We start from the raw sequence: 12,552 nt of genomic DNA on the forward strand, positions 1-12,552 counted from the left end.
ACCAGGGCTGTGCACTGGGGGCAAAGAGAAGGAATGATAAGAAGAAAAGAGATTAAAAATGCTCTGTTACATGGGCCATAAACAGGTGTGGTCCTTCATTCTGAAAATGCGCTTTTAATTCTGCTCAGCCCCTGGTGTTTTAAAACATAGTCTGTTTAGAGAATAATTTAAAGATTTTTGCCTATTTAACATAAATTTGGTGACAGTAAGAGTGGGAAAATGCACTGAGTTAAAGCCAGTTGTGTGTTTCGTAAAATTTGTATAAAACATATTGATTTCTATCACTCTGTTTCCTGTTTTTCTGTACACACGGGAATTTTATTATAAAAGCAGTGTCTCCTGGGGTGCCTGGGTGGCTCAGTCGGGTAAGCATCTAACTTTGACTCAGGTCATGATCTTGAGGTTTGTGAGTCTGAGCCCTACATCTGGCTCTGTACTGATGGGGCAGAGCCTGCTTTGGATTCTCTCTCTGCCCCTCCCCCATTCCCTCCCCCCCTCCGTCTCTCTCTCTCTCTCAAAATAAATAAAAATAAACCTTAAAAAAATAAAAACAATAAAAGCAGTATCTCGTATTCTGAATGGTACTCGTGAGAGCGTGTACTCTGATTCCAGGTCCTGGGTTGGGACTCCCTGTGTGAACAAGAAATCTGTAGACTCTCCTGTGAGGCCAGAGCCCCGACAAGCAGGAGTCACACCCCAGCCAGTGGAGGTCACAGAGGCTTGGGCTTCTGTGGCTTCTGTGACCTTCAGCAGCCCCAGGCTTCCCCAGTGCCACACCTGCTGCAGGTCTGAGGCAGAAGAATCCAGCTCTGTCAGTTCCTAGAGTGATCACTCTTGACCCTCTCTTGGGTCACTGTCCCCAGCAAGGATCTGATGCAACCTAGGGATGCAACGTTTGCACCTAACTTCAGGGGCTACCAAGACCCCCGTCCCAGGGCAGGGGCAGGAGGTAACGCCCATCTGAAGTAAGCAGGTGTCATTCTGTGCCAAGGACAGGGGCAGCACCCGGTGACCTGGAATAACTGTCACTAGGTTGTGTTCTTAATGATACAGCCGGGTGGGCCAGGCGCCAGCGAGAGAACCGAGGGCAGGTCGTGCTTCTGCTGCACTGGGTAGAGCCTGCATTTTGTTACAGGGGTTTACATCTGTATGGTTTGTGTGCATGTTTGTTACTGGGGGAAAAACTAGGACTTTTCAGTATCCTCTTTGCACCCTGTTCTTTGGTGTTCATGTGTTCTATTTCACACAATCCCTCCAATTTTATACAGAACAACCAAGTACCTCCTGTTCTGTGCTCCCGACTGTTGACTGGGAAGCCGAACGCCACGTCTCCCATACACAGTGACTCAGAGTGTGGTCTCTCTGGCACTGTTCACTTCACTATTTGCTCCCTAATTTTATCCTAGAAATTAATTTTCCTAAATTGCAATCTGTTAACAGGACTCTTGTTCTTTCTTCTTGCAGCTTGTACCTCCTTTTAAGCCTCAAGTAACATCTGAGACAGATACCAGATATTTTGATGAAGAATTTACAGCTCAGACTATTACAATAACACCACCTGAAAAATGTAAGTAAACCTAATAGTTGAAAATGTTTGACTGTAATTGAAGAAAACAGCCACTTTTTAAAAAAAAATTTTTTTTAATGTTTATTTTTGAGAGAGACAGAGTATGAGCAGGGGAGGGGCAGACAGAGAGGGAGATACAGAATCTGAAGCAGGATCTAGGCTGAGCTGTCAGCACAGAGTCCTACATGGGGCTCGAATCCATGAACCATGAGATCATGACCCGAGCTGAAGTTGGATGCTTAACCAGCTCAGCCACCCAGGGGGCCCCTGATATTTTCTTATCGGATATTTTCAAGATCAAAGTCCACAGTGACTTACTCCATTCCACTTAAGAATGTGGAGTCCCTGGGGCTCCAACTTTTGATTTTAGCTCAGGTCATGATCTCGCAGTTCTTGAGTTCGAGCCCCGCATTGGGCTTTGTACTGACAGTGAGGAGCCTGCTTGGGATTCCTTTCTCTCTCTCTCTCTCTCTCTCTCTCTCTGTCCCTTCCCTGCTTGAGTGCATTCTTTCTGTTTCTCTCATAAAAGAACATGGAGTTCTGAAGTGGAAATACCAAAGACCGTAGCTGAAGTAGCTGAGAGAAACGTTTTTGGGAGCCAGAAAAATTACATAAAGAAAAATTGCAGCCTGAGAATTACAGACTAAATTATAGACAACTTAGCCCTTGCTTACTATTCTAGCGCGCTCTTGCCATCCGCTGAGAGGATTCTGAGGTAGACCCTGCTGTGCGTCCCCAACTGCTCACTCCCAGACCACCCTCAGAATCGTGCTAATTCTAGTTTCCTGCGTTCTTAATAGTTCTAAATTCACTCTAAATGGAATCACCCTGTTTTTATTTAGCTTTGTCTTAAGCACTAATATCTGTAACACATAATTTTGTTTGCTAGTAACTTTTTGATACAAGTAAAGTGAATTACACGTGTGTTAAAACTAAACATTCATGCACCACGTAAGATCATTCCACAGACCCTAGTATGTGCACACTCTTCGATCAATATCCCAAACACGTGGGCTTTCAAGGAAAGAAAGGTACCAGATAAAACTTCCAGACAAGACACTCTCATGCCGACAAAGGACTGTGTGTCTGTCGTCATTAGCTCAGCAGCGAGGATAAAATTGAGTGTGAGGGGCAGGCTTGAAAAGCCAGATGTCTTCCAGTCACATGTCTCTTGGCTCACAATCCCTTTGTGGTAGTTTTCTCTCCTCCTCTTCCCTTTAGGTCCCTTCCCACTGTTCTTCCCCCCTCTTTCCTTTGCGAAAGGCAGGGTAGCGGAAGTGCTTGTTCACAGCGAGGGTCCGCGAGCGGGAAGGTTGAGGCGCGGTGTTCTTCCAGCAGCGGACGTGGCCACCTGATGGTCTGGGGTTTCCAGCCCCGGGCCCGGGGCCTGACAACAAGGGGCTGTGAACACACCCTGAAGTGAAAAATATAATTACTTATGATACGCATAAGTGTGCTTTTCTTTCTTAAGATTTGCTGCAAGTTAAGAACCTCTTAACTTTAATTTTATAAAGGAAGAAATTGCAACCCAAAGAGAAATTGAGCTGCCCGAGTCCCTCAGTCAGTGTCAGCAGCCTTGCCGGGGCCCAGGCCAAGTTGTGAAAGATTAGTATGTTGAAGTGCTTCTCAGGGTATATCCCCAGTGGGACGACGGGCTTCCGTTCTGTCTTGATCTTACAATGGTAAGAGTTGAAGACCATGTTGGACACCCTGTGCAGTCGTGGGCAGGTAGCTCAGGGCCCGCGTGAGCAGAATGGTGGGCACAGGCCGTGGCACCGATTCCACTGGCCCCAGAGTGGACCGTGGCAGGCAATCCACTCGTCTGAAATGCTGGGCAGCACCAGTGAGGTGGCGGGTGGGCCCGTGAGCACTTTCCGCCATAGAACGTTTGCTAGGCCTCATCATTTGGATATGCTGTCACCTGTGATCAGACCACATCCTGCCCTTGCCCACAACCCTCTGGTGGCTCCCTAAATCTGTACTCTAAATCCGACTGATCCCACTGGCTCCCACAGGCCTGTCTGATCCCGGCCTTCTCCTGCTCCATCTTGCCCCCCGTCCCTGCGTTCAGCCACCCCTGGAGCACGCCGTGCCTCACTGTGTTTTACCGTGCCTCAGCACTGGTGTGCTAAGCGTTGTCCTGCCTGGGGTGCTCTTTCCCTCGACGTGTGCATGAACAGCTCTTACTTGTCCTCACATCTCAGCTTAAAGGTCACTTTGTCAGAGAGCCTTCTTTAACCTCCCATCTAAAGAACGGTGCAGCATGTTGGACACCGTCTCCTGCCCCCCTTGATGCTGTACGTTGACGATTGCTGATGGTCTTCCAGTTAATGTGTTTATTCCTTTGTTTACTGTCTATATGTCCAACTAGAAAGCAGTAACCCTGAGAAGAACGACCTAGTTTCTTATTCACTGCTGGCCTCAGCTGCTAGCTGGGCACTTGGCCTGGTGTCAGTGCTCAGTAAACATATATTAAATGAATGAACTCTACAGGCAACATAATGGCAATAAATTCATATCTTTCACTCTAAGCGTCAATGGGCTAAACTAGTTCCAATCAAAAGACATAGGATAAGAAAACAAGATCCATCTCTGTGCTGTTTACAGGAGACCCATTTTAGACCTAAAGACACCTGAAAATAAGGGGATGGAGAACCATCTATCATGCTAATGGTCGCCAAAAGAAAGCTGGAGTAGCCATACTTATATCAGACAATCTAGATTTTAAAATAAAGACTGTAACAAGAGATGAAGAAGGGCATTATATCATAATTATGTGGTCTGTCCACCAAGAAAACCTAACAGTTGTAAACATTTATGCTCCAAACGTGGAAGCACCCAAATATATAAATCAATCACAAACATAAAGAAACTCATTGATAATGATACTGTCACAGTAGGGGACTAAATGATGAATAAGCATTATGGTGGGAGGCAGGGTAGGCTCCCGGCCAGAAGGTGGCCAGCTCTTTCCAGAGATCATACTGGATCATACTGATGGCCTCCACCCGCGTCCAGGATTTTGTGCTTCTTCTCGCCGCCCCACGTCATACCCACAGCAACCTAGAAGGTGAGGTCCCAACGTGTCTCTGTGTCAGCCACCACCTCTTCGAGTCCGTTTTCTCTAGTAAAGAGAGCTTTGGAATTTGTGGACTCTTTTAAGACAACTAGGTATGTGGTCTTGAAAGTCACAGAAATAGGGACAGTCTGTAAACGCAAAGCCACGAGGACATATTTTGCTTTCAAAGGTGGGAGTCCAGTCCCAGCAAGGATGAGCCTGGTGAGCCTGAAACGCAAGGCAAAGGGAACCGTAAAGGATGAGAAGAGACTGGGGTTGGGCGTGCCCCTGTTCACGTCCTGACTCTGCCACCCCATCCCTGGAAAGGGGCGGGTCACTCTGCCCTCTGGGAAAGAGGATGCAGGGCTGGCTAATGTTCCCGGGCCCCGACTTTCCCCTGCTGTGTGCCTGAGAAGCCATCTCTTTGGGAAAAGCACCTGAGTTGTGCAGCTTTGAATGGCCGTAGCTTTGATTTTACTGAAGTGCCACACAAACCGGTCTGTAGTGTTCTGTGTCCTGTGATGCATGCTTGGAGCGTGGTGACAGGCCCAGTACAGTAAACGCCCAGCAGAAGAGTGGGTATGAATCTGGGAGGACTGTGGGAGGCCAAAATATGATGCAGGGAGTGGAAGGGACCCCACAGACCAGCTCCCGAATCCAGGACTACGAGTAAGTTAAACCTCAGGCTCTGTGGCAGGTGCTGCCCTGGCCATCAGTCCTTTCTTCATACTGACTTGATTTAGAAGCCCTGGCGGTCAAGGCCCAGGTGTCTCCAGGATTCAACTTGCAGCCTCACCCCACACTCCAGACTCACATGGCACTGGTCGTGCTGAGAGCGTGTCGTTAACACATCCTCTGTGGCTTGATTTCTAGAACTTAGAAAATGAGGGGGACCCAGCACAGTTTCCAGAATATAATCTGAATCCGGCGTCTCAGCTTCTTGGTCAGCAGAACGGAATGTCGTGACAGAGCATTTTGTCACTAACAGCATCCGTGTCATTTTAGACGTGGGGAACGCTGTATCTGCCCAGTGACTCGCTGATTGAAAGGGTATAAAGTGTGTTTCTAGTGTGAGACCGGGGTCAGCAGGAGGCCTACACACTGTAGTACCTTCCAAGGTGGACCTCAGAATCGACCTATGAACGTGTGGCTGTTTCGGGTATTGGAACCCAGAAACCTGAGTCCAGCAGAGTCCTGCGTCTGACTGGGCGTCTGGTTTCCTGACTCTGCAGAGGGAGTGAGGGCCAGCTGAGGCCAGGGGGCGCCTGGTGGAGGGAGGGCCACAGCAGCCAGTCTTTACCTGGATGTCCCCCGGGTGCATCCTGGATTCTCGTAGGAGGCCAAATCAAAGGAGATCTGGTGAAACCCCAAGCTTGATTACATTTCACTTGATCTTGTGATCTTTTCTAGTGATTTCTCAATCAAGTGCCAGATTGTTCTCACTGGTGTTAGTTGAACAGATTTGGGAATGTGTCGTCTTGCATTCTACCCATTAATGGTCCTCTGCCTTCCCTTGTACAGGAAAAGAGGATTTCTTTGAGATCTAGTAGCTTGTAATGCCATATAATTATAGTTGTTAAACACTAAGAAAATTGGGCGATGGATTGTTCCTCGGACTGGAGATTCTGATGCGGACTGGGGAGTTGACCTCTGCTTTCTTGTACCAGATAGGTCTCGTGTTTTTAGTGTGGGTCCTGTGTGTGGTCAGCATGGTTCCCTGCGACCCAGCTTTCAGAGCAGAAACCTGTTTGTGGACGGTGTGTTATTGCGTGCTCTGGCTCGGGCAGGCTGCTGTCCCCTCCCTCCACAGCCCCCCACCTGTGCAGATCAGAGGGCTGCCACTGCCTCCCCTGAGCACCTCCTCAGGGAAGGATCAGATACTGGCCCCAGGAGGCAGCTGTCCTGAGGGAATGGGGTCATCAGCATTAGAGAATTTCAAGGTGTGGGGCCCTGGCCTACTCATCTGTGAGACTGAGATTTCTTCGTGTTCGAAAATGTGATTATTACTCAAGCTACAGAACGAAGACTCTTAATTCTCAGCTGACGTGCAGCCTAGAGCAGTAAATGCTCCTCCTCGGAAGGAAGCCCGGCCCCTCCTGTGTGGCTCCCGTGTGGTGTAGGGGCAGCATAGCACAGTCCCCTCTCTGCCCAGCCTCCTGCACGGGCAGTCCAGCCAATCTGCTTGTTCATGGCGCAGAAAAACACGCAGCCAAACAAAGCTGTTGGTGGGGAAGACTCTTGCCTTGAAATGTGATTCGCGCAGAATGCTCCAAATTTGAACATTAAGCTTTCAGCTGCCTTTTCTCTAGAGTTTTTATACTTTGTGACTCAACAGGCCATCCCCAGCCCCTACCACCTCTTGTGCAGCTAAAAATACTGTGGAAGGTATTTCATCTAAATGATGCATGTGGTTTGCTTGATGCCTAGCAAATATTTGATAATAGGGAGGCAGAGATTTCCCCAAATCACAGGGCTTTCTAGAAATGCTGACGATATGCTTGTCAGCAGCAGGAAAGAAGCCCGTGGAGGTCCATGGTCTACACGGAGCAGGAAGCCACAGATCTTCTCCATGGACTGATTCCCACCTAATCCAGTGATATTTTCTGTTACATTCAAGGCCGAAAATGGTTAGCAACTTGATCCCTTTCTAGAATCTTCTGTATTCAAAATAGAATATTGAGAAGAAGCACAGTGAGGCAAGAGCAGAAACGTTTGCTCTCCAGAGGAATGTGTGTCATCGAGGAGCACAGAGAGTCATCCTTGTGTGACAGGCTGTGATTTCTCCCATGATGTGACATACATGCTCTTAGAGAGGCTGGAAAATCCAAGGAATCAGCAATGTACTCCCTGTATGTATTTGAGGAAGTGGAATTATTTTGCTTGAAGCAAAAAAGGTTGGGTGTTTGAAAGCCTCCTCTGGGGCTTTCACTGTGGGCCAGCACGTGACCCCCGCACACTGGGAGAGAGCAGGAGGGGCTTTGCGGTCACCCTTGCACAGACGTGGAACCCCGAGCGTGGCCAGAGCCCGGAGCAGGTGCACAGGGGATGGTGTGGACTGGGGTGACTGAACACATGACAACGTACAAGGAAGAGCCTCCTGCTGGGTGGGACTTCAGTCACCAGAACGGTTATGAGAAGGGCTTGGGTGACCATTTGAGATCCTTCAAATGCCGGAAGGCAGGGAAGATGAGGGCGGCTAATGTGAAAGCAGCTTCCTCTGTGCCTTCGAGTGTCTTTCTGCTGTTGGTTTCCCGAGGAGCTAGTGTTTGGATGCTGACATCTTACCCTCTCTTTACTCTGGTTTAAAGTTGCATTTTAGGGAAATTGGGAATGGTGACTAAAGACAGATATGAGATGTAGAGTAAATAATGAGTCCTGTAAAATTAAGGGCCCATATGAAGCTTTATTTTGCAGTCACACCTAAAGCACCATGAAAAAAAAATACGCACGTTTAAAGGCAGTTGGTAGCAGATTCTAGACAAACACGGTGCCTTAGGGTTTGATCCCTGTAATTTTGACATGCGCGGTTTCGTGAAATTGAGGGTTACCGAATCTCGTCTGTTCCTTCTTATTTAAAAAAAATCTTTTCTTCAATAGTATTTTTTTCACAGCATCCTGAGTCTTAAGATGGTCATGTCTTGAAGGAGATGATTTGATGTTATCTCTTTGTGGATCGTGTGTTTGAAAGTGAGATTGTTTGGGGATTAAGTTTAATTAGTCTGTGTTTTGCTGACAAACCCGAGTTTCTAGGAGCTCGTTGCCTCTGTTAATCCTCATGATGCTAGAAGTTCAAACTAAGAAGACCAGAGATGGTGGTGCAAAAGGTAAACGTACGCTAAGTGGCCGCTTTCTGCCCGCAGATGACGAGGACGGCATGGACGGTGTGGACAGCGAGCGGCGGCCACATTTCCCTCAGTTCTCCTACTCGGCCAGCGGCCGGGAATAAGGCCCTCATTCTGCTCCTTCACGGTCATCCTGGATTTTCTTCCTCAAGATGATTCCTGGACACCACACCAGTCGTAGCTCTTACAAAGCAGGAGCGCCTCCAGACACCCCAGCCCACGCACACCCCCACGAGAACACACCTGTACGCAAACACACCTGTTTGTTTTTGCATGAAATTGTATCTCCGTCTACGGTCTCATGCTGCTGCTGCTACTGTCTTACTGTCCTATAAGCAACTTTAAGAGGTAATTTTACAGTCTTTGGAAGTCACGAGCCCGCCATTGTTCACTTGTGCACAGTTGTCATCTTTTGATCTTTTGGTTTTTGTTTTTCCCTAACAGTGAAGGCTAAATGAGATACACTGAGTCTAGGTACATTTTTTAACTTTCTAGAAGATAAATCAAAAACTAATTAGACTAAGAAGATTTAGCGTATAATTCAGAGTAAGCGATTGCGGCAGGGTGGTGATGTGCATATGCGGGTTGTAGGAGAGCCTATCAGATCAGTGCACAGAGTGGGGAACTCGCACGCAGACCTGGCTGGAGTCCGTAGGGAAGCATCCGAGAGAAGGCCTGACCAACCGTTGAGCTAGCTCGATAGACACACACTTAATCCCTGTCGGACGCTGCCGAGGAAGCCTGCCGCCCCACCCGGACGTCCAGACCTCACTGGCGGCTGGCGGCAGACGAACACTGTCCTTCCGGGGAAGGAGGCATATGCACAGCAGAGGCAGGTCACTTAAAGGGGCTATGAAACCATTTGTACCAGAGAGCATTTTTCTTTTTTCCCTGTGCTTGGAAACCTTTTTCCCTTCTTGATATTTATCACCTCTGATGGCTGAAGAATGTAGACAGGTATAATGACCCTGCTTTTCACCAAAATTTGTACACCGAGGTAAACAGGTGTTTGCCTTATTTGTTTTAAGTTTTTACTTTGAGTTCTACGTGAATTCGCTTTTTCTCGGATGTTAAATCTTTGAATGTCCTTTTATGATTTTGTTTATATTGCAGTAGTATTTATTTCTTAGTGAAGAAAACTGTGTGTCATGTTAGCAAATGCAGCGCCAACTTACATGAAATAGACTCACTGCAGTTTATTTGGACCCGTGTGCAAGGATGTACACGCCAATGAGAGGCATGCACTTTTTCTCCTATGTGACAAAATCGGACGAGGCTCTGAAATTGTACATCTTGGTTAGAATTTGGCTTTGGGAGAAGAGATGCTGTCATTTAACCCCTTGGTGCTGAAAGTGAGAAAAATCCCCAACTCTCCAAGCCGAGGGGTTAATGAGACAGAAGGATGTCGGTGTTGCTCATTCGAGGATGGAAAGGCTCTGACGCCTGGCGACGTAACGCGGGGGAGGAAACCGAGACCCGCGTGACCGTGAGAAACCAACTTGACTTGGCAAAAGGAACGCATCTCGAGTATTTACAAAGTAGGCAGTAAGGGGTGAGAACCTGGTGTGTTTATTCCGCTCATGGTACATTTATCACTGAATTAAGCCATCAGGGAAAACACAAAACAACACAAAAAAAGAACACCTCCAACTTTTCTTTTTCTGTATATACTCATGTCCCCCAATTCCAACATTTCTCACTGAGAGGGGACATGTATGCAAACCTCATCTTTCTCCTTCATTAATGATGATCTTCAGATTAAACCCTTTGGTGCTAGGAGCTGACATTTTCCAAAGCAGCCTATGAAGTCCAGGGGCCGGGGGCCCTGTTGCGGAAGCTGGCAGCCGGCCCCACGGAGCGTTCGTGGGGATGGATCGGTCACGTGATCTGACAGCTCCCCGTGGACGACTGCGGCATGACGTGCTGTCACTGTCGAGATGCGTTGTGCGCAAGAGCGAGTGACTTTCTGAGTAGGATGAATCATATTCATACGCAGATGTCTTAGCCTCGTGACGCTGGAAGTGTGGTCTGTACAGGAGACGCCACTGCTGGCGGTGGGCGGGCCACTGGGGCTGAGGGGGTTAAAGGGCATTTTACTAAGGCAGCTAAGACATATTCAGACATAGGTTTTATCCTAATTTTTCATATTTCTACCTGAGTGAAGTTCATCCTCAGCATCGAGTAGGAAGTTACAGGAAATGGTAGTTCATTCCTTCTGACACATGTAGCTTCACTTTTTTGTTTTTTCTTCCCTTGGAATTATGTTGAATGTTTCACTTTGACTAGAAAGTAGACTAGGAGGTATGTCCTGTAAGTTGTCTCGCATCCATTATATACAAGAGGAACAGGGAGAGGCAGAGAAGGCGGCTGAGGCTGGCCAAGGTTTGTGCGGAGCGTCCGTCCCTTTCGAGGAAAAGGGGGGGGCCCGTACACTAAGCACTTCGATAGCTTCCCCCCCCCCCCCAAACCTTAAGGTGATTTCCATGACCCTGGCCAAGGACACTTCCTAAAGGTTAAGGACCGCGTGGACGGTGCCCCGGGCTGGCCAAGCCTCCCAGCCAGCTCTCCAGGCCCAGTCACTCTTGGCCTCGAGATCCGTCAGAGGCACCGAGGTGTTTCCAGACTTCCCCCTCCCCCGCTCTCACCCCCAGGTCTCAATCAGCTGGCGCCGAGGACCGACAGGTAACACGTGTGTGTAGAGGGAGATTTCTGGAGATTTCTGCACCTGCCCTCGAGGCTGCCCGTGGCTGTGGCATGGGCCGCCGGCAGATGGCAAGGCCTGAAACCCGGGATCGTTCTATCAGAGTTCGGTTCAGACTTTGTGGACTCCACCCCATACTAACTCTCGTGAAGTCTGCCCTCTTGTCTCAGTGCAGCCACCTGGGAGGAAGTTGGCCATTTCTGCTTGGATTTCTGGCAGGTTGCTCACAGCTTTGCTTTCTACACTAATTACATAGCATTATTCCAGTATTTTCCATTTTCCCGTACCTGATTTCCGGCTTCTTAAAGCTGACTGTTCTTGCAGGGGCCCCTTGCTTCTCCTAGAGTACAAAGGTAAGGGCCTCCCTTACTAACTGCAGGGTCTCTGTATTACACCTCAACGTACACACTTTGCTGCTACTGTTTGTACTGTCTACAGTAGAATTTCCTTATCTTGCTCCTGGTAGTGCATTACAGGCAAGCATGAAATGTAAAGTATTTATTTAAATAAAAAGAAAACCTCTAAATTGGTAATTGAATTACCTCCCTGTAGCTTTATAGTTTGTGACATTTCTTGACCTTGCTAGTTCTTTCATTAGATCCGCGCAAGATCTAGTCATCTGGTTAAGGATTTTAAGCAGACGCAACTATGAACCCAAGAAACTGTATTACTCTTACTGTTGGTCATACTAAAACTAAAACTGTTCATTTCCTTAAGTATATGACCCACAAGGATGTGAAATAACTACAAGAAACTGTTTTTGTACACTGTACATCCTTAGTATTTTTACACGTATATGATAGGGATGCACATTATTTTCCTTCGTACAGACAGCTTAAATAAAGCACTATGTCAATCTGCTACTTCTCTGTTTATTGTTGTTGGACGTGGTTCTGTAATCTCAGAAAATCTTTTCTGGAAAACAAAGAGATTTTTAATAGCTCCAGCTGGTATTAACCTACCCTACATAAAATGTGACAGGAAAATACAGCAGTTTCTTGTAGCCCCGAACGCACACACAGGATTATGTTGTTACTTCGGTGACGTGGCAGTAGTGTGGTCGTGCAGACTCGAAGGGCCGCTTCCGAAGGGGAGACGCCGACCGCGCCGCGGTGGGTTTGGGGCAGGTCTCCCATGAAGTCAGGGACGGACCGGGTCTCCTTGGAGATGTGTTCAGTCAGGACCTAACAGTCTTCACAGCAGATGGTCTGGACCCGGAACTCTCTTGAGGAGCGTCGCTCGTCGGTGACGTCTTCCTGAGAATGCGGAACGCGTTGCTCCGCACGCTTCCCTTCTGAGAGCGTGTGTCAGCAGGTTAACCACCTCTGTCGTGGCCACTAGACGGGTAGGGCGGTTGTACCACAGTCTGATTACCTGGAAGCAT

General features: G+C 48.0%; 1 protein-coding gene across 6 annotated transcripts in view; it reads left to right on the forward strand.

Moving 5' to 3' along the window:
- The window catches only part of AKT3 (AKT serine/threonine kinase 3), a 305,967-nt gene extending 293,939 nt beyond the window's left edge, over window positions 1-12,028 (forward strand). For all 6 annotated transcript variants that reach the window (XM_078440960.2, XM_078440956.2, XM_078440957.2 and 3 more), the window contains 2 exons: window positions 1,465-1,567; window positions 8,486-12,028. In XM_078440960.2, coding sequence (XP_078297086.1) covers window positions 1,465-1,567; window positions 8,486-8,571 — 189 coding nt within the window. In that variant the 3' untranslated portion in view covers window positions 8,572-12,028. The remainder of the gene's footprint in view (window positions 1-1,464; window positions 1,568-8,485) is intronic.
- The last annotated feature ends 524 nt before the right edge of the window (window positions 12,029-12,552 follow it).

This window comes from Panthera onca, chromosome F1, assembly GCF_046562875.1.
Source record: "Panthera onca isolate mPanOnc1 chromosome F1, mPanOnc1 haplotype 2, whole genome shotgun sequence".
NCBI classification, from domain to species: domain Eukaryota; kingdom Metazoa; phylum Chordata; class Mammalia; order Carnivora; family Felidae; genus Panthera; species Panthera onca.